The 24,789-nt window shown below is 46.1% G+C and overlaps 1 protein-coding gene across 8 annotated transcripts in view; it reads left to right on the forward strand.

Moving 5' to 3' along the window:
• LOC124412227 (neurogenic protein mastermind-like) overlaps window positions 1-23,214 on the forward strand; it is a 121,186-nt gene extending 97,972 nt beyond the window's left edge. For all 8 annotated transcript variants that reach the window (XM_046891935.1, XM_046891936.1, XM_046891937.1 and 5 more), the window contains 5 exons: window positions 18,125-18,457; window positions 19,879-20,053; window positions 21,312-21,623; window positions 21,716-21,967; window positions 22,238-23,214. In XM_046891935.1, coding sequence (XP_046747891.1) covers window positions 18,125-18,457; window positions 19,879-20,053; window positions 21,312-21,623; window positions 21,716-21,967; window positions 22,238-22,509 — 1,344 coding nt within the window. In that variant the 3' untranslated portion in view covers window positions 22,510-23,214. The remainder of the gene's footprint in view (window positions 1-18,124; window positions 18,458-19,878; window positions 20,054-21,311; window positions 21,624-21,715; window positions 21,968-22,237) is intronic.
• Window positions 23,215-24,789: the final 1,575 nt, after the last annotated feature.

A 24,789-nucleotide genomic window follows, 5' to 3' on the forward strand; every position in this document is an offset into this window, starting at 1 on the left:
TCGTTCCTCCTGACTACGATAACTAGGTGTTGCCGCCATAGCGCGATGCTCCCGATGATAGCGGGCGCCTTATGCCTAGTCTTATAGCCAGTCACCAGTCGACGAACGTGGCACGATAATGAAATTGCCTCCCGTGTCGCCCCCTTACGAAAACAAATCTCCCAGTTCGTGCGGCGGTAGGGAAGCGGAATAAAAGCACGTTGGATTCTTCTTAACATCTGCAAGGTTTATACCTATGGCTAGTATCTTGTTACACTATCGACGGTGCAGATGATTGCTTGTACGCGCTGCTTGAAAGCTGTTGTATACATCGCTAGTCAGACTTTTGGCCAACACGGAGGGTCGCCGATGGGTCAAGTGACCGAAACACTGACTGATTCAACTTGACCTAAACGAATCAGACACTCTGCCTACGGGTGTTCGGCTCGTTTGCGATTGTAAACGATGTTAAGACAAATTCGATCGAACTTGTAACACGAGCTGTTATTGGGACAAGCCGTTCGATTCATACGGCGGTATATCGTTCATCAACTTTTAGAGATGTTGGTAACGACGAGTCATGGAAAGATGTCCAGGTTAAACCGAAGATATTTTCAAGTTGGGTATACGGAGAGATGAGCGTTTTGTTTTCGTGAGTAAAATGAAGCGCCGTTTTCCGTTGCGGAAAGATTAACTCGGCGAGTTATAAGGAATGGATTAAATCCTTACAAAGTTCTCGCTCCTTTTCTGGGCAGACTAGAACTAGCCATGGTTTCGTCTGGAGAAACTTTTAAACGATGTTATTCGATGATACTTCGATACTCTGATTCGAAAATGAAAAAGAAAACTACGAGTTTAAAGAACAAAATTGTACTTTTCTTTTTCCATCTTCTCCTACAGCCAGTTGGAAGATTTTTTTTCGTCTTGGGGTTTTTTTTTTCAACTCGTGTGTAATATCCCGACCATTTCAGCTGCATTATACTTGAAAAGTTTGCCACGATTTAACATGGCGGCTCTTACACCGTGATATATACGATATTACGTGTCACACACGAATAAAGAAACGTTGCCAATTTTTTACTCCACACCCCTATCAGCGTCGTTTCCCTTCGTCTTGCCGACCCAACCGTCCCTGATACTACTCAAAGCGGTGAAAAATAATATTTGCAGCACCGACAAGGTAGCGGGAAACGATTCGAAGTAAGCCTCGTGGTTATGAAATCATCGTCGGATGTTCGATATCCTCGTTGTCATTCCGCGAATACAAAAACCTCTTATATTTCTTGTTTCACTCGAATCGGAGAGAGAGTGATTATTTTATCACTGATTGTTCCCGTTAAATTTACATCTACAAACGGCCTTTCGACGAAAACAACTCTCTCAAAAAAGAAACGTAACAAATCAATATTCTTCGTTAATGCTTGTTAAACCTGCAGACGATAACAATTTACCGATGAATTCACTTCGATATTCAAACATTTTGATATTCCGTCTTGCCTTCCTTTTCATTCGTCAAGGGCATAAACTGTTTTCGAATCACCGTATTTACCAAAAAATATAACCTGCTTGACAAGAATAACTCAAAAATATGGCATACCATCATATTTTCACATCATATACTTATTCCGGTTATATTATCTCATTTCATAGTTATGAGCAATTTTTCGACACTTAGGTTCTGACAAAATGATCATTTTTTCTTTTTTTTCTTGCAAAAACCTTGCCCGAGCGTATTATAGCGCATTAAAAAATAATAAGAGTTTTTCCTAAGCGTGACATAAAGAGTCAGTGGAATTTATTCCTCTCTCGGAAACATTAAAAAACAACCCTTTCAACATTTGCAATTTTTATAACGTGTCCAAGAAAGTTTCTTACACGCGTATTTACCTGCACTGGGTTTCAAATTCCCGTGGCACACGGTGGATACGGTATATGTATTATGTATTATGTATAAATAAACGCACGCCTATGGCTTGGAAAATTCATATTCGCGTACCCCATCAGTGCAATAATCAACGAAATGTGCAGAGACGGACAGTAGAAACCTCTGGAGGTCAATGGCAAGCGTTGGTTATAATTTATTTACATCTTCATTACTATAAACAAAGCTCTCTGTGCCTGATCCCAGTCCGGCACGAACCACCCAGTCGGTCCTCCCTTTCTCTCTCTCTCTCTCTCTCTCTCTATCTTTCTCTCCTCCCCTTTCCCCGTATCGTCGTCTCGTTCTCATTCTCTTTGTCGTCCCACTTGGTTTGGCCTCGGTTACCCTTGCCGCGTTCCTACCTCCTCTCAGTCTCATCCCCGGAAGTGCCATTTCCCCAGACGTACTTTGTAACCGGGAGGCAAAGCCCACCGCCAATGCCGCCGCATTGCCGGAAATTCACTGCTCACTTCCTTATGAATTTTACCTCTCGAGTACAGCCGCTGCTGGTTCTACTGTTATACTTTATATCTACCTTTGAAAGGGTAAAATTTATACGTTTAATTACACGCTGTGCGTTGGTGTAAATAAGGGAAGAGTTGTCGGAAATCTCTCAACTCTGGCTACCGTTGCGATTTGAAACGCCTAATTTTAGCAGAAATCGAAGCTTTTATTCTTCGCGTTCGTCTCGACAGGTGGCAGAGAAGCAGAGATGTGGTAGATATACAGTATGGATTTAGACAACCGTGCAACTCGGGCTTCCGCAAGGAGAGAGAGAGAGAGAGCGAGGGAGAGAGGGAGAGAGGGCCGAATAACGTTTTCAATTAAAAGACTGACATATAGCCGCATTGCAGCAGTCCCCATCATCGCATGTGTAAACCGGGCCTCCCTGTCTACAGTATACCTAAGTGTATAACGTAATTCTCTGCATGCTGGTGTACGAGTGTGGAGATCGTCCAGCTCTCCTCTCTTTCCCTCCACCACCACCACCACCACCACCACCACTACCACCAGGTCTTCTTCGACAGCGCGAACGTCGATGTAAATACATTTTACCGATGCACATATGTATGTCCGTAGATATAGCCCATCTATCGCCGTACGAGTTTGCATTTATACGTGTGCAGACATGTAAACTTGTGAATCCGCGCCACCGAGTCGTCGTCGCCGCCGAGATAGTAGAAGTTGAATCGAAAATTATGGATCTATATTTTATTTATTTCCTTTTATTCCTCTTCTTATAATTATTCGTATCCTTTTTATATAATATCATATCAAACGTTATTCATGACTAGAATGTCGCCTGATACATATATATGTGTTTGTCATTGGAGGAAGAAGGAGACTCGGAGAGAGGGAAGATTGGAACGATAAAGTGGCTGACGCCACGTCTAATCTCGGTCCTCATTCGGACACCTCGAGGATAGTCGCTAGTCGTCGTCGTCGTATCTCGGAGTTTTGCAGACCTCCTGGAAAATAACCGATGAGTTTGGTACCGAGAGACATCCACATGTATACGTCGACTCGCACACGAGTAATCTTTTGTCCAAAACGAGAGCTGCAGGTCTCGTAGACGTCCAACGAGACGATGCGACACTCTCTTTATTCCGCTTCCGACTTATGTCCGGCTTCCCAGTGTCTATACGTATACGTACTCGGATGGAGGGGTGGAAACAAATTACTTGGAACGCGCGTATATGCTTGTCGCGATGGGTGAAATTGATTTTTTAATCAACTGATTCTCTCTTATCCTTCTCCGAGTAGTTGAGCTATAACAAACAGTCTGCTGTTATATATAAATGCGGGCGAGTGGGTGATAAAAGAAAGAGGATTACGAGACGGAGCGCTTTTCGGTCGTCGTCGTCGTTGTTTGCTGATTGATACGCGAAACATGGGATAATTATTGTAATTCATCGACGAGACACAATGCCTATATAGTATACTGTAAGTCCGAACAGCCGCTTAAGAGGAACAGCTAAGTTTTGCGCCACTGAAAGCGTATTAGCATATCACACGCGTTTGCGATCCAGCTGCAAGAATAGCATCGGCGAGCCTCGAGCGAAAATACCAGACGACTGTATACAGTTCGTGTGTATATGTGTGTACTTGTGCGTATGCGTGTGCGTGTGCGTCTGTGCATGGACACAGAGAGAGAGAGAGAGAGAGAGAGAGAGAGAGAGAGAGAGAGAGAGAGAGCTCTCGCGCAGCTCGCGGCTGAGAAGATTGTGAACGACTGTGAAATAGCAGTCGGGAGGAGGAGGAGGAGGAGGAGGAGGAGGAGGCGTGTACCACCGTCGACTTACATACTGTATGCGGAGGCCGCCATTCACAGCCTACCGAAATACAACCTGCACAGTGGCAACCAGACGCGTATTTTCAAGGATTTAATTAAGATTTCTTACGACCTATTTGATCCGAGTAACCGCTCGACGACAGCGGAATTAAACTTGTTCTATCTCGGCTATGGCCTAAAGAGTTTTTCGGAATGTCGACGTTGATTAAAAGGAAACTAGTCGCACGGTATATACCGGAATTGGAAATCGTTGCGGTATGTTATTTCGGACAGGATTAAGAAACACTCGATTAATCAACGAACTCGCTAGCCGACCCTTGTGTATGACTTGACGCTTACTTGTATATACCTCTATTATGCGTTAACCTTTGTAAATTAATTCCTGGAGTATCAACATTAGCGAAGAATAAAGCCTCGAGACAAAATTAACGAGAATCATCGTCGATCAAATCAAATCAAATCAAATCATATCAGAATAGACATATAGAGGTTCGAAAGTATAACTTCATGCTACCGTCGAAAGGAGGTGACGTCGTACGAGAACCGTTGAAAACAGGTTTAGGATGCGACCTGCAGGTAATAAATATGTACGTACCACCTACCTGTGTAAGGAAACAGGAAAGGACGTCAGTCAATTTCAATTACGTTTATTCGATATAGGTTGAATTTGACAAGCAGTGCGTGCCGCGGATCAAAAGTCGGTGAGTTACATGGTGTAAGGGATGAAAAACAGAAATCGCTCTTCAGCCGGTTGGTTAATACAGCGCGGTTCGTCCTCCTCCTCCTCCTCCTCCACCTCCTCCTTGCTTCCTTATACTATTACATACACATCGCATTTTCCTCCATCATGAAAATCCCCTAAGGTGGCTGAGGCCCGAGAACCCGTAACCGTTAACAGGTTCTCCCGAAAGCACTGCGACCCTTCGACCACCTTGACGACGACAACGACAACGACGACGAAGAAGAGACGACCAGCTAGGCAACCGCGCCACGTCGAGCCGCCATCCAGTCGACGTAGCCTGCCGAGTTCACGGCTGTTCCATAAACCACCCGGTGACTTGACACTCAGGGCACGTAGTATAATTCCTTACCCCCCACCCCCCCCCCCCCCCCGGAGGCTCTCGCTTTACTCGGTTCCGGAACCCGCCCCGGCAGCCCCCATTCCTCCCCCGATAATATAACCAACCACCGCCACCTTCGACCCTCTACGACATCCGCGTGGAGGCAGCCAACAACCTTCCCTACTATCTTAGCTCGGAGGGTGTCGGCTAGGATGTACAAACTAAACACTCCGAGGAAGATGGGATTTAGAATTAATATTTTTGCCGGTACAGGCGTCGTTTTATCGCGGACGAGGTTGTGTTTTTACGCTATTCGATCCACGTACCCCGTTATAAACCCCATATTTTATGACCTTCGTACAACCCACGCTCGAGGAAATTCACCCCCTTGTTATGCCTTAAATTTGTATACTATACCTATGTACAGCACACTTGACGGAGTGGACTTCACTGACACGAAATAATTTTCAACCGTAATCGCGTGCATCATATCCTGTAGTGTATTTACGGATTTTCATCCCCTTGGTTTTTAAACAGCCCCTGTAAATTACTTGTGAGAAAATACCTCGCCGAAAATATTTGAAGCATCGATCGTGACGACGACACAAGTTACAACCGTAAAACATATTCGACCGTGAAAATGACGGTTGCATGGTTTCTCTGTTTTATGTTTCACGTAAGAATTCGATGCTGACTAGATCGTGAAGGAAAAACTTGACGCGGGTTAAAACCGTTCGCGTGTGAATAACGATGCGAATCGGTGAGGATTATACGAGATTCAGTTCTCTCGCGTCGTCTCTACAACTGAGATACCTTGCGAATCTCTCGCTGCATGGGAAATTTCTGCGGAGAAGAGAAATCGACTCTGATAAGTTTTTGCCCTCCGATTCGGGTCAGCGGTGGCCGAGGCGAGAACCGTGAATCCCGGGGCTGGGTAAATCTGCCGTCCGGGGTTGGCTTGCCGGCACCCTAGCGTACCGACTCCTCTCACCCCGCACCGCCCCAGGGTTGGTTGGTTGGTTCGTTGGTTCGTTGGTTGGGCAGGGAAGGAGCTCTCGGTTCCCCGAGAGATCTCATCATCGCGCCACCCGACCGCTCCGCACTCTCTTCGTGGAAAAGTCAATACTAACACGAGCCACTGCGGCCGATCGGCACTTTCTTACACACTTTTTTACCACCCTTCTTACGCGTCCATCGCGGTTTTTGATTCTGCACTAGATGTCGCGTGGTATTGCAAACGTTTGGATCTTTCCTGATCATTTTTAAGGAGTAATAATCGATGTAAAGCGCAGCCGAGCTTCGCAGTGGCAGACCTTGAATAGGGGTAAGAAATATACGAGAGTTCGAGAGTAAAGAGCGGGGAGAATATCAAGATAGATATAAGTAAATGGAATACCTGAGCCGGGGAAGAAATGAGACCGGTGGGCGAGTCCATCGGGAGATCTACGGAGTCCTTCGGACGAGAAATAAGGCCGACGGGGGTGGGAGGAAGCCCCGAGGACGTTGGGCGTCTCGACACCTCGCTAATGCAACGTGACGCTCCGAGCCACCGTTCGCCAACCAGGCGCGGACTTATAGCCACCTATCCTAACCCTGGCGAAATGTGAGACTGCGATTCTGCCCGAAATATGCGAATTTTTTCGCCAACACGATACCCCGACGAGACCCCTAATTCCAATTTGCCACACGAGATTCTACTACCCTCGAAATTCACGGTGTTCACCCCTGAGGGATAGGTTGAAGAGAAAAAATGGTGATAAAAAATAACGAAATGGCTTTGTATTCTCCCTCTTTTTTCTTTACTAGTAGCTATGTATGTATCTGCATGTATACATATATACTACCATCCATTACAATAAATATACGAGGGTGAAACAAGAGAACGAGAGCTATAACGCGTATAGATTACTACTTTCGAAAGATCGAGAAGTCCGAGAAAACGGTCTAGATTTTTTCGCCATGTTGTTTTTTTTTTTTTTTTTTTTGTTCTTCTCTCTCCCCCCTACCTTTCTACGGTAAACCACGCAGCCGAAGAGGAGCGTGGAAATTTATTCCTCGCCACAACGCCAGGGATCCGTTCACTTTTCCTCGGGAATTCGCTCTTCTTTCCCTTCTTTGCAATACTTCACTCGGTATAATCGTGTGGGGGGTCCTGGCGAAGCGCGGCGAGGTGCGGGGATTAAGCGAGAAAGCACGCACGAGTATCGGGGAGAGAGAGAGAGAGTCATCGTTACCCAACGGGGGTCGAGCAGGAAGTATTTTCCCATTCTTGTTCCAGCGACAAACATCGCCCGCACTCTGCAGTATAAGCTGCAACGAAAGAGCATTTTGTACGACGGCTTCTGCCACGCGCGTTTGAAAAACAAGCAGGAAATACCGGGCGAAAGAAAAATCCATTCCCGTGTTTTCAAGCCTTCGCACAAGGCGACCGCTGACAAACAACTTTTCCGAAATTTACACAAGTTTCGTTCCGAAATTGCCAATTCAGACCCGGTTGCCGATAATATTTCTATGAAACACCTTGCAAAGGAATAAATGGCGAGATTACCTCTTTCTGCAAAAAACCCAACAACCAAAGTTAAAACTTTCGAACGGTGTCTGGTATACGTATATAAGGTAATTAGGCACGCGGGTTAATTTTGGGGAGTTGATAAATTCACGTGGAGCTGGAAAGCTGAAGACTGGAGACTGACGGCTGAAAAGGGGGTAAGGAGGTAAGGGGGTAAGGGGGTAAGGGGGTAAGGGAGTCTGGACGCGGGATCGTCAGAGCTGTCAAACTAGCTTGGCAGGGAAAATAAAGTGGTTGTTTAGCGGCCGAGCTGTAAATACGCGACGTAGCCTAACGCGGCTGATCAATGTCTCGGTGCTAATTAATTAACATTCCGGCTCGGCAGCTTCGCTCGCGATCGTTAGCCCTTCGGTGTCTCCTTAACGCGCCCTCGAAACGCCCTTGCAAATCCCCCTGATCCTGGGATCTTTTTTCCACGTCTCAAACACTCTCTCCCTCCCACTCTCTCTCCCTCTCTCTCCTTTCTAGGGGCACATACCTATGTGTCTACACGCGTGTTGAACTCCCGTGTATACACATCACTCTAGTCACTAAAGGGAGACAAAGCAGAAACAACAACAACAACAGCAACGAAAAAAATAATGCAAAAGTTGAAAAATTGAAGGCTAAAAAAAGGGAAAAGAGAAACGAGTGTTCGACGCTCCGCCCCCGGACGACCCGGACGTTTGAGCGTGTCAAACGTGGCGCATGAAGCCGACAGGAACACGGCGCATTTTTATAATTCAGAGACTTTGCCGTGCAGCCGCTCGCTGCCTCCGGGTTGCAGCCTGGTGGTTATACACCTCTGGTTATACGCTGCGGTTGGCACCAACGAGTGTGAGTGCACCATCCGCGGAGGCAGTGACGTCGAGCCTCTGCAGATCCTCCACCAATCCTCCGGGTTTAACGAGCCTCGAATATGGCCGCGGCGAGCCATCACGCCTGCGTAAAACAAACATAGGTTTACCAGGAAATCCGCATTTTGGTATAATAGAAATCCGGCAGCCGTCTATGACAGGTTTTAACGCACAACGATATTGGCGATATTTTTATGGAATCTGAGATCCTGGACTTTCGTTCAGAAAAACAAGTACTACCTGTACATTTTTGGGAAAAAGACAAGACAAGAAACGAGAAACCGTATCGAAGGATCTCTTCGTAGTTAAGGGCGCATCGCCGTAAGACACCATTGGAATTGGAGCAGGTTTTTTCGTACTTTAACGAGGATCGGGATTCTTCGAGTTTCACGTGAAATTTAGCCGATAAGCTACCTCCGTGTTTCTTCTCCCTGAAGGGCGAAGAGAAATGGGAAGGACTCGAATTGCGGCTCGACTCGGTATATCCGCCAACTTCCGGAAGTGAACGGCCCCGGCACCCTCGGCCCGGGTTGACTCGTGTCACCCGAAAGTTTGCGGCATGGCGTGGGTGGATGAACACCACCGCATAAACAAAGACCCTCATTGACAATAATTAATGCGACAACGTTACCGCGTCCGCAACGTTTTAGCCGTTCCTCCGGTATAATTAACACCCCCCTAATGCTTCCCGTTTTATCCCCGTCTCCTCTTTTCGCACGTGGGTCGATTCAGTTATATGTATGTATAAATTTGTAAAATCAAATATTGGCGAGAAGAATTGAATGAAAATAAAAAATGAAATAAAATAAACACTAGCAACTACCAGCACTTCGTTATCATCTGCGACACCGGGTAGCTCAAATGAAATGCGGCAGGAGTATAGATGTGTGAACTAGCGAGCTCCCCATGTGCCTATAACACGCACATCCGTATCCATTACGTGTACACATAATATGTGAACGTCACCTATATGGATACATACCGATGGGATATAGCCGATGAGGAAGGAGAGATGGGATCCGGGGGTATAGGGTATATAGGGAATGCTAAACGCCACCATCGGAAATCGATGGCTGCACGATGGGGGTCCGCGTTCCCCGGTTGTTACTCTTCTGCGGGGTGAGCGGCTCCAATCCCGAATATTTCCCAAAACGAAATCCGTACTCTTCGAGTCAAGTTTTACGGATAAAACTTGGGTTTTCGTCGTCTCGAGCTCGCGGGAACATTCGACATTTTGTTTTCCTTGACTGTCTTTGTGAATTGACAAAATTTCTGTTGTCCTTCTATTGTGGACCGACTATGATCTCCCTCTTAGCTCGACCCGTTTTCACAAATCATACTGCGGACGAAACTTAGCCAGCTGTAATTCTAAGCGAATATAATTAATTAATTTTAACAAGCTTTAGCTCGGCGGGACCTGAGTAAGTAGGTATAACAGCACCAGTAGGTCCTGGTGTCACGGTGCTCGCCTAAAACAGAGGTGCGTCCGTGACCTGGTGCAAACGAGGTCGACGTTACGCTCGACGAATAGACTGGTACGGTCAGAGCAAGTGTGAAGCAAAGGAGAGTCGTGGCAAAAGTTGGAAAAAAAGTATATCGTCCACGAGATGGTCTGCCAAACGTCCATTCATCGTCGTTTCTTATTCTTTTATCGAACCGCAACGTCGACTGCGAAAAGAATGAAAGAAGAAAAATGCTAGTGGTGAGCGACGTGAGTGAAATCATGTAGAAAAAATCCAGATGACAGTGGAAGGGAAAAATGAAAGACTATCTGCAGAATAAAAACAAAGAAAATGAATAAATAACAAGTGGAAAGTTATCGACTCTCTTATCTGCGGTGCCCCTCCGTTCGCAACTCGTCGTCGTATACCCAATACGTTGTTTGTTGAGAAAAAGTTTCATTAGCATTGTGCTCTTTTCGAGAACGTTGCGTGCTCTGTAAATATGTTAAAAAAAAAAAAAAAAAATATCGTCGGTTTTATCTTCCTTCCGTCACGCTATACGTAGACACATTGAACGAGGATTCCCAGGATAATTACGGTCTGGCCGTATCATCGTCCCGCTGAATAGGTAGTAAATTGTTGATACATGGCTCATAGAATTACCGTACAGATGATCAACTTGCCTATTTTACTTAGCAGTCTGTCGCCCCCGACGACTCGGTAGCTGCGGGAGCCAGGATTAAGCGTAATTTCCGTGCAAATGTATTCAGCATCGAGGCGGAACTAATAAAAGTGTAAACAGGGCGCGTATGCCCGACTTGACACCGTCCGATAGCGTGACTTGATAATCGCCGGCCCCTCACACAGTTACTTACGGTTGCCAGGGGTCGGCTTCGGATTGACTTCGACTGATGAATAAAATAAAACTCATTGATTCCCGTTGAATTCTCAACAATGGTTGTAACTTTTATACACGAGACATATTTTCCCTCCAAGGAACGACGAAAGACATATGTTACTGTGCACGTGTGCATAGAGACAGACGAATATATGTATATGTCAAACGTGAAGAAGAAAGGACAGAGAGGAAAAGAATGAGGAGCTGATTTCCTTTGCTGAATTACGAGACTCCTCCGCCTACTTCAGCTACCCCCACCCCTTTAAACGCTCCTTTCCTTTTTGTCCTAGTTTCTTCAATCAACAAGCCAGCAATTTTCATCGTCGCTATAAATTATCATCCGTGGATCTATTGAGACATGAGAAAAGTGTTCGTTAACGTTGTAGGTACGGATTTGACTAACACACTCAGAATTCGGAGGTAATAATAATCTGTAACGATTCGTTGCGTAGCACTTGATCGAAAAAGTTTCGGAATGATCATTTTCAACGGTGCTCTTTCCCGTTCACGCCACGGATACAGACACGCGTGTAATTATATGTAGGAGTATTAGGTAGGCACACTTCGGTTACTAACCAGCCAGAAATACTAACCAGTTAACTATATTGATCAACAGCGGTGCAACCGCCTATCCACCCTCACCTCCCCGTAAACATTGACGCTGGGGTGAGTGGGATTTCGAGGGGGCTGGTGATGAGGCTGCCCGAGTGCGGAGGGGTTGCCACTCTCACCCTTCTGACTACTGGGACACAGTGGAGGCAGCTTCGCCCAACAGCTACACCAAATGTAATGGAATATAACCGCTCGCCTCGGTGTTGGTCTAGTATATTCGGCACATGTGTGTACACAGAGGGGCGAGTAACACCCGGACCAACGCCCGGCCTCGTATAACAGCCCCCGTCCTCGTCCTCCCTCCTCCTCTCGCCTATCCCCTAACCTCGACTCGAACGCTTTCGACCCTCTCTGCCCCGTGTTGTACTTGAACTCATCACCCACTGCCTGTGTTATGGTTATAAATGCATGTTGATATGCTCGCTTTATCGACGGTCTGATTACTCCTGGCTTTTCGAATTTGCGTAAAACGGTAATCCCCGGAAATCATCGTCATATATACTTGGAAAAATAATTTATCCAGCTTTCTCCTTATTGACGGGATACTCAGAAGCGTGGATTGTGCTTGGTTGTAATTTCGTGTGAAAACAAATCGCAGGTCACACTTTGGAGTGTGCTACCGAACCTGACGCCGCTTCTATCCTACAGTGGTCCGTACTGTACGGTTTTAATTGGTGGATTATTTCTTAAGCTACTGCTGTTTCACACCCAGACGATGTTGAATCCCGACATCAAACAGTACGGATCCCACTATACGTATTATAGGATTCGGACATAGTGCTGGATTATTTCTTATGATGATTCGTTCACAGTGCAATTCCTTGACATCGTAATATGGGTAGTGAAAGAACTTTTAGTACAATATTGCACCTTACATGGTTTTCTTTATTATTCATCAAGTCATCTATACATTATTTTTTAATCACGTCTATACACGGTGTAGAAAAAAGCAGCTTAACAGCGTTCATCAAACGAATATTTACAAGCGATGTAACTTCGCCGTACGGCAGCTAGAGCTGTTAATCGTTCAGTTAACCCCCGCGTAGTCAAGGCAGGCAGGCAGGCAAGCAAGCTGGGGGTATATATCAACCCTGCACTCGGCACTATATCTCGTGGCGGCGGGGTGGCGTAGTGCATTGCACGACGAAATTATCGACCGGGATGCGCATGTGCCAAGACCCCTTGAAAGCTCCCTCACCTCGCTTCACCTCGTCTCGCCTCCCCGCACCCCTTTCTCTCTCATTCCAATCCTATCCCCGTTTCGCTTCTCTTCTCTTCTCTTCTCTTCTCTTCTCTTTACTCGGCCTGCCATGAAGCTCGTCATTCGAACGCTGCGGCTGCCGCTTTCCACGGTTTCATTTCACGCGGAGGGCTTTTTCGCATAAATTTTATACCTTGGATAGAACGGAATAGTGGAGGAGTACCCATCAACCTCTAGGAAAACGGGGACTGTGAACGCTAAAAACTCGGCTTTGACCGCTCTTCGGATTGATGATTCACCTTGCTACTAATTGGAAAACTTGGGGCTGTTGTTTTTTTTTTCTTTTCTTCTATTTACAAATTCAACTGTTTTAATCCAGATGGAATTGATCAGTGATAATTTCGATCTCAAATTCCCAATCTAAAGTACATATGATCCTTGAATGAAGAACAGACTCTCGGATTAACTAAATTATATTAACGTTGAGCACCACTGCGGACCGGCCGATAAAGAAGCCGCGCCCGGCTAGAAGAACGCACGCCGCAATTATTACACACTTACAGAATTTCCGACCTCGAGTATACACGATCCTTGACTCAAAGGCACTCTCGGATTAACCGCAGCCAACGCTTCTCTCGCCTCGGGGAGCTACTAAGAATTGCACAAGTATATATATTTATATTGTATAATACAAGAGCCGGCATAAAGTGGGATCGATATTCGATAACTAAACGCGCAAACGGACCGAGTTTACCAAGGAGGAGAACAAATCTGAGTAAAGCTCTGATTGTCGACGATGTCGACTTAAGTCGCACGCCTCTTCGTCTCCTTCGTATCGCATCCGTATCCAAGTCATCCTCCTGCCCGCGTTAGTTCATCCAATGCGCATGATCGATGAAATGTATACATATATATAACCATCGTACTGCAAAGTTCTTAATCTCTGATAATTCTTAGACACATAAGTTGCAGAAGTGACCCATAGACTGGTGCTGTGAAGAAGTTGAATTGCAGAACATGCAGATCGTAGTTCGCTGTTATCTTATCCTCAATGAATCATTATATTCGCGATATTCTCCAAGTGAGTCGAGTCACAGATGAAATGCTGGTTTCATCAGAGAGAATCCAGGAGGTCCTGGATGAAGGGGAATAACCCAAGGAAAATCGCTTTCCCAGATGTACATACATCATGCGTGGAGGACGAGGACCCGCATAGACTCCTCGAATCCTCCTCGAGGCTCCTTTCTGGGTGGGCAACTTCATCTTTAACCTCAACTCCTACGGCACGTCTCCTCGCTCTCTTATATTCCCACCAGGCAACGGTTCGCCAGTAACGCGAACTCGTTTTTGCAAGTGTATTAGAGATGAGAGAGGAGGAGGAATGTTGAGGAACCGTTTGTTTCCCACTTATTTTATCCACTTGCTCGAAAGATCCAAATATCTTACTAAGAACGAGTTTCGACGAGACTGAAGACTCTTCGACCCCATCTTCCACTCAGCGGGAACATGAGCCGAAAGATGGTCCATTTTTTCGTTGACGATGCTAACAATTTTGAATATTTTGCATCGCGAAGCAACGCGAACGACGACGGGAGAACCACAGTAGTGTAAGATTGAGGACGTCGTCGAGTAGCTTCGGCGCAGCCTGCAGCCTGGGTTCATGGTTGGAATATAGCGCGGCGGAACCAGTAAGCTGAAAGCTTTCGCGCGAGATTACTGCTGCCGCTGCTACTGCCGTTGTGTACCTACTCTATGCATAGGAAGGCGAGTGCAGGGATGACATCTAATACCGCCGCTCACTTTACTAACTTTTAAACCGGCTTAGCCACTCGCAAGGTTTAATTTCAGTACAGTACCTACCTAGAGAACGAGAGCCACACACACACACAGAGAGAGAGAGAGGGAGAACAGTCCCGAGAATCCGTCACGAGTTCAACGGTCGCGTTCCAGACCATTCCGCACAAAGTACTTGCTTGATTATTTTCACTACAAGGTTCATATACGAGATTTTCCACAACCCTCATCTGAGGCTGCACGGTTCAGACGGTGGATCTAATTAACGAAACGCGGTCCAGAACAAGTTGAAATTTGAAATTCGGAGAAGCCGAATGGAGGCCACCGTTCTCGTGGCACCGCTACCGTATTTTTGTCTCTGGTCTGCCGCCTTTGTTCGCGGTGGTGGACGCCTCTTAAGGATGGGCAGTTACGGCAGGAGACGACGCCGCGTGGAATCCACTCGAAGGAACGAACCGCGGATGCAACATCGGCTCGCGGCCCTCGCGGTGAGTGATCGAGGCAGAAGTTATCCCCCGGGGGACGGAGGAAGAAGCATGAAGAGGCAGCCTGAACTCTGCACGCAACGGCCCAACGGCCCAACGGCCCAGCGGCCCAGCGGCCCATGGACCGCGGAGTCGCGTTCGCCGCCGGGTTGGCGGACACTTGCTCCTGGTCGTCGGGCGTTCCTCTGGATGTGCACCGACTGCCGTGCCGTGCCGCGGGGGTGGGGCGCAGGTCAGCGTCCGGAGAGGCTCCCCGCCTGATGATGCCCTGCTGCAGTATGCCGAGGCCCGTTCCTCCTCCTTCCGACCTGCAGAAACGCTGCACCGATACGTGCCTCACGTTTCAACTTTACCGCCGATGACGCGCGCCCGGAACAAGGCCGCGACTCTCTTTCTCCCTCCCTCTCTCTCTCTCTCTCTCTCTCTCTCTCTCGCTCTCCAGCTAATATCCACGTCGAATGAGCTCTCTAAAAAACGTCTTTATATCAAAGTATTTACTAACCGCAACCTAATCTAGCTGTAATGAAAATCTAAGCTGGACATATTGATCGGCATATTAGTTACTTCTGTCCATCCCTATATATATATTTCTCATGTTGTGCGTGTTATGGTTTGCCTTTGCACTACTCACGGCTCGATCGAGTAACTTGTTTCTGTGATTGAACGGCTAGCGATTACCCAGTTTTATCAATATGCTGACGTTATTGCTGTCGGAGAATTTATTGTTATTATTATTTAACAATTTAACTTACTATCTATCTTTTAATTTCATTATTATTCTCTGCCTATACTTGCGTGTATTTTTTTTCTTCTTTTTTACTATTATTTATATATCTTTATCTATTTATTTATCTCTAAATTTTTTTGTTTTACGAAATTCTGTCATTGTACGCTATATGCACACCACAATGCTTTTTTAGTGTTTCTTTTTCTCTCTCTCTCCCTCTCTCTCGCTCTTTCTATCACGCGCTCGTGCGCGGAGAGCGATTATTACAGGCATGATTTCACCAAAATTCAATTATCCCCTCGCGCTTTATGCCCTGTGCAGCAACAGAATTACCAATATCTTTTAAGAGCCTGAAACACTTACTTAATTGGAGAGTCCGGAAATCAGTGTGGTGTAGATGGTGACTTGCGGATTCCACGGAGTTGGCTAACTTGTTCTGTTGCCATTTTTCACGGTCGCATTCTTCGGAGTCTATAAATGGATCCATTCGAGAGAATGTAATTTAAACTTTGATTGTCAAAGGGTCTTTCTTGAAAATATTACACAAACTGGTAGGGCGCGATAATTATTCAACGACGAATCCATTCAGCGAGATTCCTTTTTTGTTCCTTTTTTGATCAGGATACCTACTCAGTTGGATTTTTCAATGTCGAATTTACAGCTGGTATCATCGATCCAGCATTTTGTCTCACGACTTCTTTCAACAAGGATGTTTGCGAAATAAGCAAATTCGTGAATTAGCATTTGCGCTCGATTATTCGAGAATTAAGAATTCGAAAGCGATTCTCAAACTGTGCTGCGATTTCTGCAGTGGCAAGTACGATACCGCAGTTTCCAATTACCATAGTATCTACCTAACCTTCTCTCCTATTCTCCTCTCTTTATCTTCACTCGTCACATTTGGCCGTTGCATCACTCTCAGCGTCGCTTCGTCATTAAGCAGATTATACGATCTATGACCGGGTCTGCTGGCGACCTTTAGTGATTTCTGAATCGGACTAACCAGATGGGACCCACTGCCGGACCTCTGTTCGCGTCAAGGCGGATCGTTCCGGAATAATATACGTCTGATTCAGGCTAATTGTCTCCGTGCTAGTATCAGCCAGCGTAAAGTAGGCAGCTGCGCTATCGCGATATGGAATTCGCAAAGGTCTGCACTGGCCTTCATTTAACGCGGCCAACGAGTGACCCCGGAATTTACCCAAGTCTTTCCGGTGAATCGAAATGTTGGCAGTGAACCCGCGTGATTCGTGCGCACTTTGCCATTATATGTAGGTATATAGTATACTCATTGGACGCATGCTTTTATTATTCAAGGATAAAGTTATAATCACTTTCAGACTTGAAATTGTTTACGCCAAGTGTTTTTGCAGTTTCGTCTCCGCGGCTGCACTTCGGTTGACACAAGCCAGTCGGCTTGAACCGATCGAGCATCTTTGCCGCCGCGATTTGGCGTATAGTCCGATATAGCGGTGACCGCTTTGTCGCTATGTGTCGCTCGTTTGCTTGCTTCAAACTGACACGCACGTACTACAAATTCGGCCTGCAGGCAGCCATGCGGTACCAAACATGCATAGGTATATGTATAACACTCGATAAACCAGACTTCTGCGCAGCAGACTGATCCAAGCGAGTCCAAGGCTGGACAAAAATTAACTACATTGAGGACGACGCACGATCTTTCCTCCTCGTCGTATCTATCCTCCGAATTATCGCGTCCGTCGAGCGATACGGGATTAGCAAAATTCCACCGTGCGATATCAGTGTTCTCAGTTTTTTGCAATCGGTTGGATTCCGCCGCGGTGACGAACGATCGAGTAAACAGTTCTGATCTGCTCTCACATTCATTCCGTCTGAAAAGATAGCGAGGAAACTCGAGACCACGTCTAGCGCTGTCAGGATTATTAGAAATTATAAGAATGATGTCAGGGCGACGTCATTGCTTCCATATAAGTTGTGTCTGTTCGCCACCTGAGCTCTGGAGCGTGTCAAATATGTGGAACAGTTGCCATTGCCATGGGTGATGACTTTGCTTCCCGATGGTTGCCCATCATTGGAAGCTTACCTCATTCCTGGGCGCAGCAACGTTCCGGGACGGGTGACGCCGAGCCTTCGATCCCGATCCACTTATCCTTATTGTCTGCCAAAGAAGCATGGTCGCAATTGAAATCCCACGGCATCCGATTGCGTAACGTTTAAATCGAGTACGAACGATATTGGATGTCGATATACGATCGGGGTAATGTCCTTGTACCGAGACACTTTCCTCATTCTCCTTAGACTAACGTGATCCTTTCGATTTTTAGGTGTCTGCAGGCCAGCACATGCAGCTCACCGGTGACCTGAAACCCGGTGTGTCCGTAGCGGCACAGCAGGGAATGTACTTCAACCAACAACAGGCCCAGAATCAATCTGGACCCGCTGGTTCCCAGAGCGATACCTACTGCTCGGTATCTCAATCGCAAACCATCAATTTCACCCAGCAAAGTCTCAGGCAAAGGGCTGCCGCTACCGGGGGAGTTTCACAACCTGGAGGTGCCGCTGGGGCGAGAGGTCATCCTCAGCAGGTACCACCCAGTCAGGTTGATCATCAACACGCGAAACTCCTCCAGCAGCAACAAATGCTGCGCGCACAACAGGTGAGTCCAATTAATCGAAAGACCATACAACCTTCTTGCGAGGCTTTGTTGTTGTTGCTCTGAATACCAATTGGAATCACGTGAAGATATCGAGTGAGTTCTCGCTGCTTAATCATGTCGTCGCGACGGTTGTTGGTCGCGGTTAGACCTTAAGGATATTCATAATTTGGTCAACGCACTGAAACGCGTATAAACGTTTAAACGAGCTGCATCCAGCCAGAACATTGAGTTATCCGGGCAGGAGCCAGCGCAGCAACAGGTATCCGTGATTCTTTGCAAGTTTTCTCTATTCTGGTAAAAGCACCTTAAGAAAGGAGGAGAAAATTCTTGGAAGAGGAACGGAGTAACAATGTAACAAGGACAAAGCGGGGGAAGAGCAATGAAAGAAATTGGAATAAAAAAGTTCTATTCTTCTTCTTCTTCTTCTTCTTCTCGGCTTTACTTTCTTCCGTTAGATCTATGCCAGGCTTGCCACCAGCTCGTTCCCTTCCCCGAAAAAAGACAATATTATTGTTACGGATACTTTACCACCTAACGCTGCATCAGCCCCCGTTTAATCGTTGGGTTTGTCACGTTTCTTAAGAATGTTTACCCACTCCCGCGGTCTCCGCGTCGATTTCCTGCAGCCAAGACTCATCTTCATCAGCGCTTGCGAAACGATGACTCATGCGCTGTTTTGCCTATATTATCTCAGCAATGAAAAGCTGCGTGTATATGTACACGTACGTCGCACCGCTGCTCCAATTACTAATTGGACGGTTCATGCTATTCGGAATTGGTTAGTCATCTTCGTGCCAGATCCTCTCGTAATCGCTGCGTTGGACGAAATTGCTCAATTCATCAACAACTGCACGTTCTACACATGCCCGGAACCCGAAGATCGTTTAAACACCGAGCTCATCATCATGCGATGCTTGACTGTACAGCTCAGTCTGGAGTTAGCGAAATTCTCATCCGTTTCGAGCCGTTTTCCAAGTTTTCATCGTGCCAACATCATATTCGGCAAATATCGCGGCCTACTGCTGGCTTAAACTATGCCTTGGGGCTCAAGGTGTTAGGTGTTACCTTCCTACTTGCGACATCCCACAATCTCGGGGCGTTCCAAGTTTAACCGCCGTTTGATTCTCCTCTTTTCGGGTTCAACCGTTAGACTAGCTACGCTGTACACAGAAACCTACCGAGCAGCAGATTTCTTCTCACGCTGAATGAATTTGCAACACTAGGAAGTCACGGTATCTCGTAACAGCGCCAAGAGGATGTCTCGAAAACGGTTCACGACGCCAATCTTCACGCTTCGCCACATACGTTAAGGAATACTGCTAACAACGTCGGAACCACCTCCTCTTTAACCACGCTGACAATATCACAACCCCTGCGTCGATCCGCAGCCTGTCCATAATTTACTGTTACGTGTGTTTCAGGTGATGCAACAGCAGCACATGGCCGGTGGAATGGGTGGCGTTAGGCCTCCACCACCCGAGTACAAGGCAGCTCAGGCCCAGATGATGCACGCCGGCATCGGGATGGGCGGTCAGGCGAGGTTTCCTACTGCTGGACCTATGCGAAGAGTAGCTCAGCAACCAATGCCTCCATCGGGTAAGCATAGAGATTCGTTTTTTGAACCGATTACCGATCCAGTTGGATCTATGGTGCTAATATGGTAATAGTCAAAACTATGGTGCTTTCATATGCATTCGAATTCGGTATCGAGAGGCCGTGATTTTCGACTAGCAAAGACGAAAATCGGGTCATTGAAGCCTCTTGAAAGCTCAACTCCTTTGGTACGAGACGAGACTCGAAATGTTGAAATTCATCCAGAGTAATATTTTTTTGGTAAGTTCTTGTCGGTAGAACGAGTCCGCAAATTACTAGAACATTAGGCATGGCCGATCTCGTTCCGCACACAGCGTATCCAGAGAGTCAACCATTCGTTCTTTAAATATAGAGCTTGAGGGAAGCCCCTTGCGCGTGTCAGACTCCGAGAGTCTCGGGTCGTAGGTATTGTCCTCTTTGTCATTCGTGAGTACCGAATTTAACTTTTCTCGTTGGTAGTCCGTAAAAGCCGGTAAAAACTTTTGGCTCGGTTGTAATTCCGGTCCGGTGACCAAAGGGAGCGAACGCTCGCCCGTCTCGTCGCGACGCCCGGCGTCCGTGTGCCAACCTACACTGAAATTTTTAATCCTGCCAACGCGGTGCGGAGCTTCTCCGCTTCTCCGCCGTGTATCCACAGCAATGTTGCCACCGCCGGGCTTTCGACGCACTCAAAGTAATGAGAACCCGGCAGCAGCGTTAGGTAGGTAGGTAGGTTGGTAGGTAGGGTATGGATTTTTCGATCACCACCGCCACCACCACCACCACCACCAAGACCGGCCATAATTTAAACCCCTCGGCCACTTGCCGTTGATCAATCGTCGGCGAGCAGCCTGGAAGGACCCAACGCCTCCAGCGATAAACCATGAGGTTGATGTGAATTTCGCCGCACATCATGCGGAGAATATTCCAAGCACTTGGAACAACTTGGGACGAGGCTCGTCGGCCGTTTATATCCTACAAAGTGCCTGTAGGTGCCTACCCACCGGATGTGGGAGTCGGCGTCAACGTCACTGGTTTGCGAACTAACCCTGCGGCACCGGGCAGCCCCGGTAGCCACCGTCTTATCGATCGGATAGCGAGCCTATATCGTGACCTCTCGCCATCGCTGGTCTTGGACGAATTGATGCTGCCCACGGCCGCATGGGTATGACGCGGATCCGCGCCGCGTGCCGCGCTGAGGTGTCCTAGTATCTGGGAACGGTCCTCTTCTCTACGAGATCGAAGTACTACTCCGGTTCTTTTTTGCTTCACGTGTCAGCAGGCCCGATGATGAGGCCGCAAATGGCTCAGCAGCAACAGCAGCAGGCCCTCCACGCCGCCGGAGGAAACATGTACATGGGCGGCGGAGGCATGGCTTCCATAAGCGGTATGCACCAGATGCACCAACGGCTCGGTTACCCCAGGACGAACAATCAGCGGCCGCCGAACGTCAGCGTCGGTCCTCCCGACGGTCTTGGGAACAGCATAGCTGGTCGCGGAGCGCAGCCGGAATGGCGACACATCCTGCAGATGCACCAGCAGCAGGGTTTCCAGGCGCAAATGCGACCCCAATTCAACCAGCAGGGTCACCAAGGTGAGAAATCACTTTCTCGATCAAACTCGCGTCAAATGCATTCACAGGGTTTATATTCATGGCTTTTGGTATCTTTTTTTCCCTCATTTTAGCTGGCTTTGGAATGGGCGGTGCCGGTGGAATGCAGATGAGTGCTGCTCAGATGCAGCATCAGCAGCTAATCAGGTCGCAGAGCGGAGGTATGGCCGGTGGTGGCATGCCAAATAGCACTCAGATGCAGCAAATACTATCCCAGCAGCACCAGCAGCAGAGTCTCGCGATGCAGCAAAGCAACAACCAAATGTCCGTACAGATGCAGATGTCCCAGTCGACCTCTGTGAATTCTGTCAGCAGTGCCGGCACAGGTACGGTTTCGCAAATTAAATCAATAACAATTTGTCCATTCACGATATTTTTCAAGTACCTTTACGAATTATTTCAAAGTTTGACGAAAGTTTCACGCCAGTCCTTTGATGTTGATCATCGGAATAGGATAGTTTTTACAATTATTTCTTGCTGTCCCCGAACGAACCAATCTTTAAAGTGATACAAATTCACCGAAACTGTTTGCGGCGGGGTGAAAGAAATGGCGGTTTAACGGTTTGTACGGAATGGTCGTGAATTGTATTTTTCAGGCTCTCCTCTTCACCCGCATCAACAATACGGTTCTGGTAGTCCGGGAGTGCGGAGTTTGCCTCAGCAGCAACAGCAGCAGCAACAGCCGCAACAGCAACAGCAATCTCAGCCTCCTCCGGCGCCGCAGGACTCGTCCGTTGCAACGGATTTCAGTCTCGAATTCCTTGAGAATCTTCCCACGGGAGACACATCCAATTTTAGTGCCCAAGAACTCCTCAATTCTCTAGATTCCACGGCCGGGTTCCAAGGTTTCAACCTTGATATTTTGTAAGGACGACGGTGAGACTGTCGCTCTGTTTTGACTCTTGCTGAAAAGTGTTAATTTAAATAATTACAAAACTCGAAGCTGGAACGGCCGATCGTCGCCCTCTCATCGTGTCAGTAAGAACGTCTCTCCTTGAGGCCGCGGAAATGGCTTTTACGCGACAGACGTTGATCCTGCTGAGACGGCGCGACGCGGGCAGCGAAAATTGCCCGAAAAATAGTCAGAAGCGAGAGGTAATCAGGTCTGAAATCTCTATGCCGGATCGATCGATCTCTGGGGAGGAAGGGAAGAGGACAGCCGCGGGTGATTCTTTACCTCGAAATCCGTTTGTTGCCAATCTTTATCTCGACCTCCGTTCTCCCATTTTCACTCTTTATACCTTTACGAATGTATTATTATTATTATTTTTATTTTTATACTGAGCCAATTGAAAAAGTTAACGAATAATGAAAATTCGTCGGACGTTGTAATCTCCGTAGAAAGAAAATACGTAGTTTGTCGTTATACATATTAGATAATATTGTTACGAATCTCAAACCGTGACGACTGGGGACAGTTCGTTTTCGCACGTTCTAGTAGCGCCAAACTCCGATTTCTCGGAATCCTTTTATTATTTTTATTCATTTTTTTTTTCATCCGAATCCTTGTTATCCTCGATTCGAATATCGCCAGGTGTGATTATGGACTTGAAACGATAATAAAACTAATGAGTACATATGTATGTGTATAATATATAATACACACATTCACACAAACATAAGTCATTTCAAAGTTTTAAAAACTTATTCGCCGAAACGTCGTTTCAGTTTCGAACACCGCGTCGCCTACGTCCATGTTATTGATTTTGGTTTACTCTGCAATTTACCCCGGTGGCAAATGCAGTTTTACATATATTTTTGCAACTCTTTTATTAAACTCGCTCTGACCCGCGTGCAATCGGTTACGTAATTGTTGATAACAATGGATAATGGTTTGGTGGAAATTTATTTCGATTCGATCACATTCGGGATGCGAGGACACGGACCGGAAATCCAAAGTATTCGTAATAAACCAGCGTCAATGGTTTACGTTTGCCTTCTTTAGTTGATTGAATTTTTTGTTTTTATCCTATGTCTACCTAGGTTTGTCCCATCGTACATATAGACTATCGTACTTTAGTGTAGTCGAAGATCTCTAGAGAGATAATAATAGTTATAATAATAATAATGGAATAAGGACGGAATTCGTAGACTGTGCAGAAGATAGACAAAGAGGTGCGCGATTATATACCTACGTTTCTTACACTTCCTTTTTATAATAAGTTATTATTTCTGTGTAAATACATGTTTGTTAGTTTATAACAAGATACGGTTTATGCTATGAAGTTATTCTTCCGTAATGTTATTACTTACTATTATTATTATATTTTTATTTCTATTTTTTCTTCCAACAATATCTTTCCTTTTTTCACGTCGCGCTGTGAATCTATCAATCGAAGTTTAGTACACGTTACGTTAGACGTACGTAAATACCAGGTTAAGGGATTGATTTGCGATAAGCACACGCATACATATACATTCGGATATTGATGAGAGTGCACAAGATGAAGAAAGCAAAACAATAATCCTATTATTTTTATTTTTACTCTTTTATTTAAGTACTCGAAATACCCGTATTTAATTTCCCTACTTTAGTTATATTTTTCGCAACCAGAAGTTTACATATCCGTAATTTTACCTGAAACCTTGGCACCAAAACGCCATATTTATTACGTCACTTCGCAAACGTTTCATCTGCTACACGGTCTATCCACAAATATTGAATAATGGTAATGATAATGATAATAATAATAATAATAATAATAATAATAATATCCCTAATAACCATAATAATAATGATAATAATATTAATAGTAGCGGTAGTGATAATAATAACAACAACAACAATAACAATAATTATTATAAATAAACAAATCGTCATATTTACAATATGTGTTACTTAACCAAATCAATTTTAATCGTAAGTAAATCAAAGTACTCCGATTTATCTTGTCCGACGGTTTTCGGTAAGCTTTCAAATGCGATTCCGATGGCAAAACAGTGATAATTGATAAACCGTGTTAATTACGTGTGGAAGGTTTGAAGAGGAAAAAACTTCACTAGTTCATTTGGGAGGATCGAGGGCGAGATGTAGTTACAGAAGATTGGGGTAAAGAACAACCTGGTGTATAAATAATATTTAGACGTCTTGATAGCGCGAATTCCCGAACGAAGTGAAAGCAAGTTAACAATTAAAAGAAAGTCAATT

The sequence above is a fragment of the Diprion similis genome, chromosome 11 (genome assembly GCF_021155765.1).
Source record: "Diprion similis isolate iyDipSimi1 chromosome 11, iyDipSimi1.1, whole genome shotgun sequence".
Lineage (NCBI taxonomy): Eukaryota > Metazoa > Arthropoda > Insecta > Hymenoptera > Diprionidae > Diprion > Diprion similis.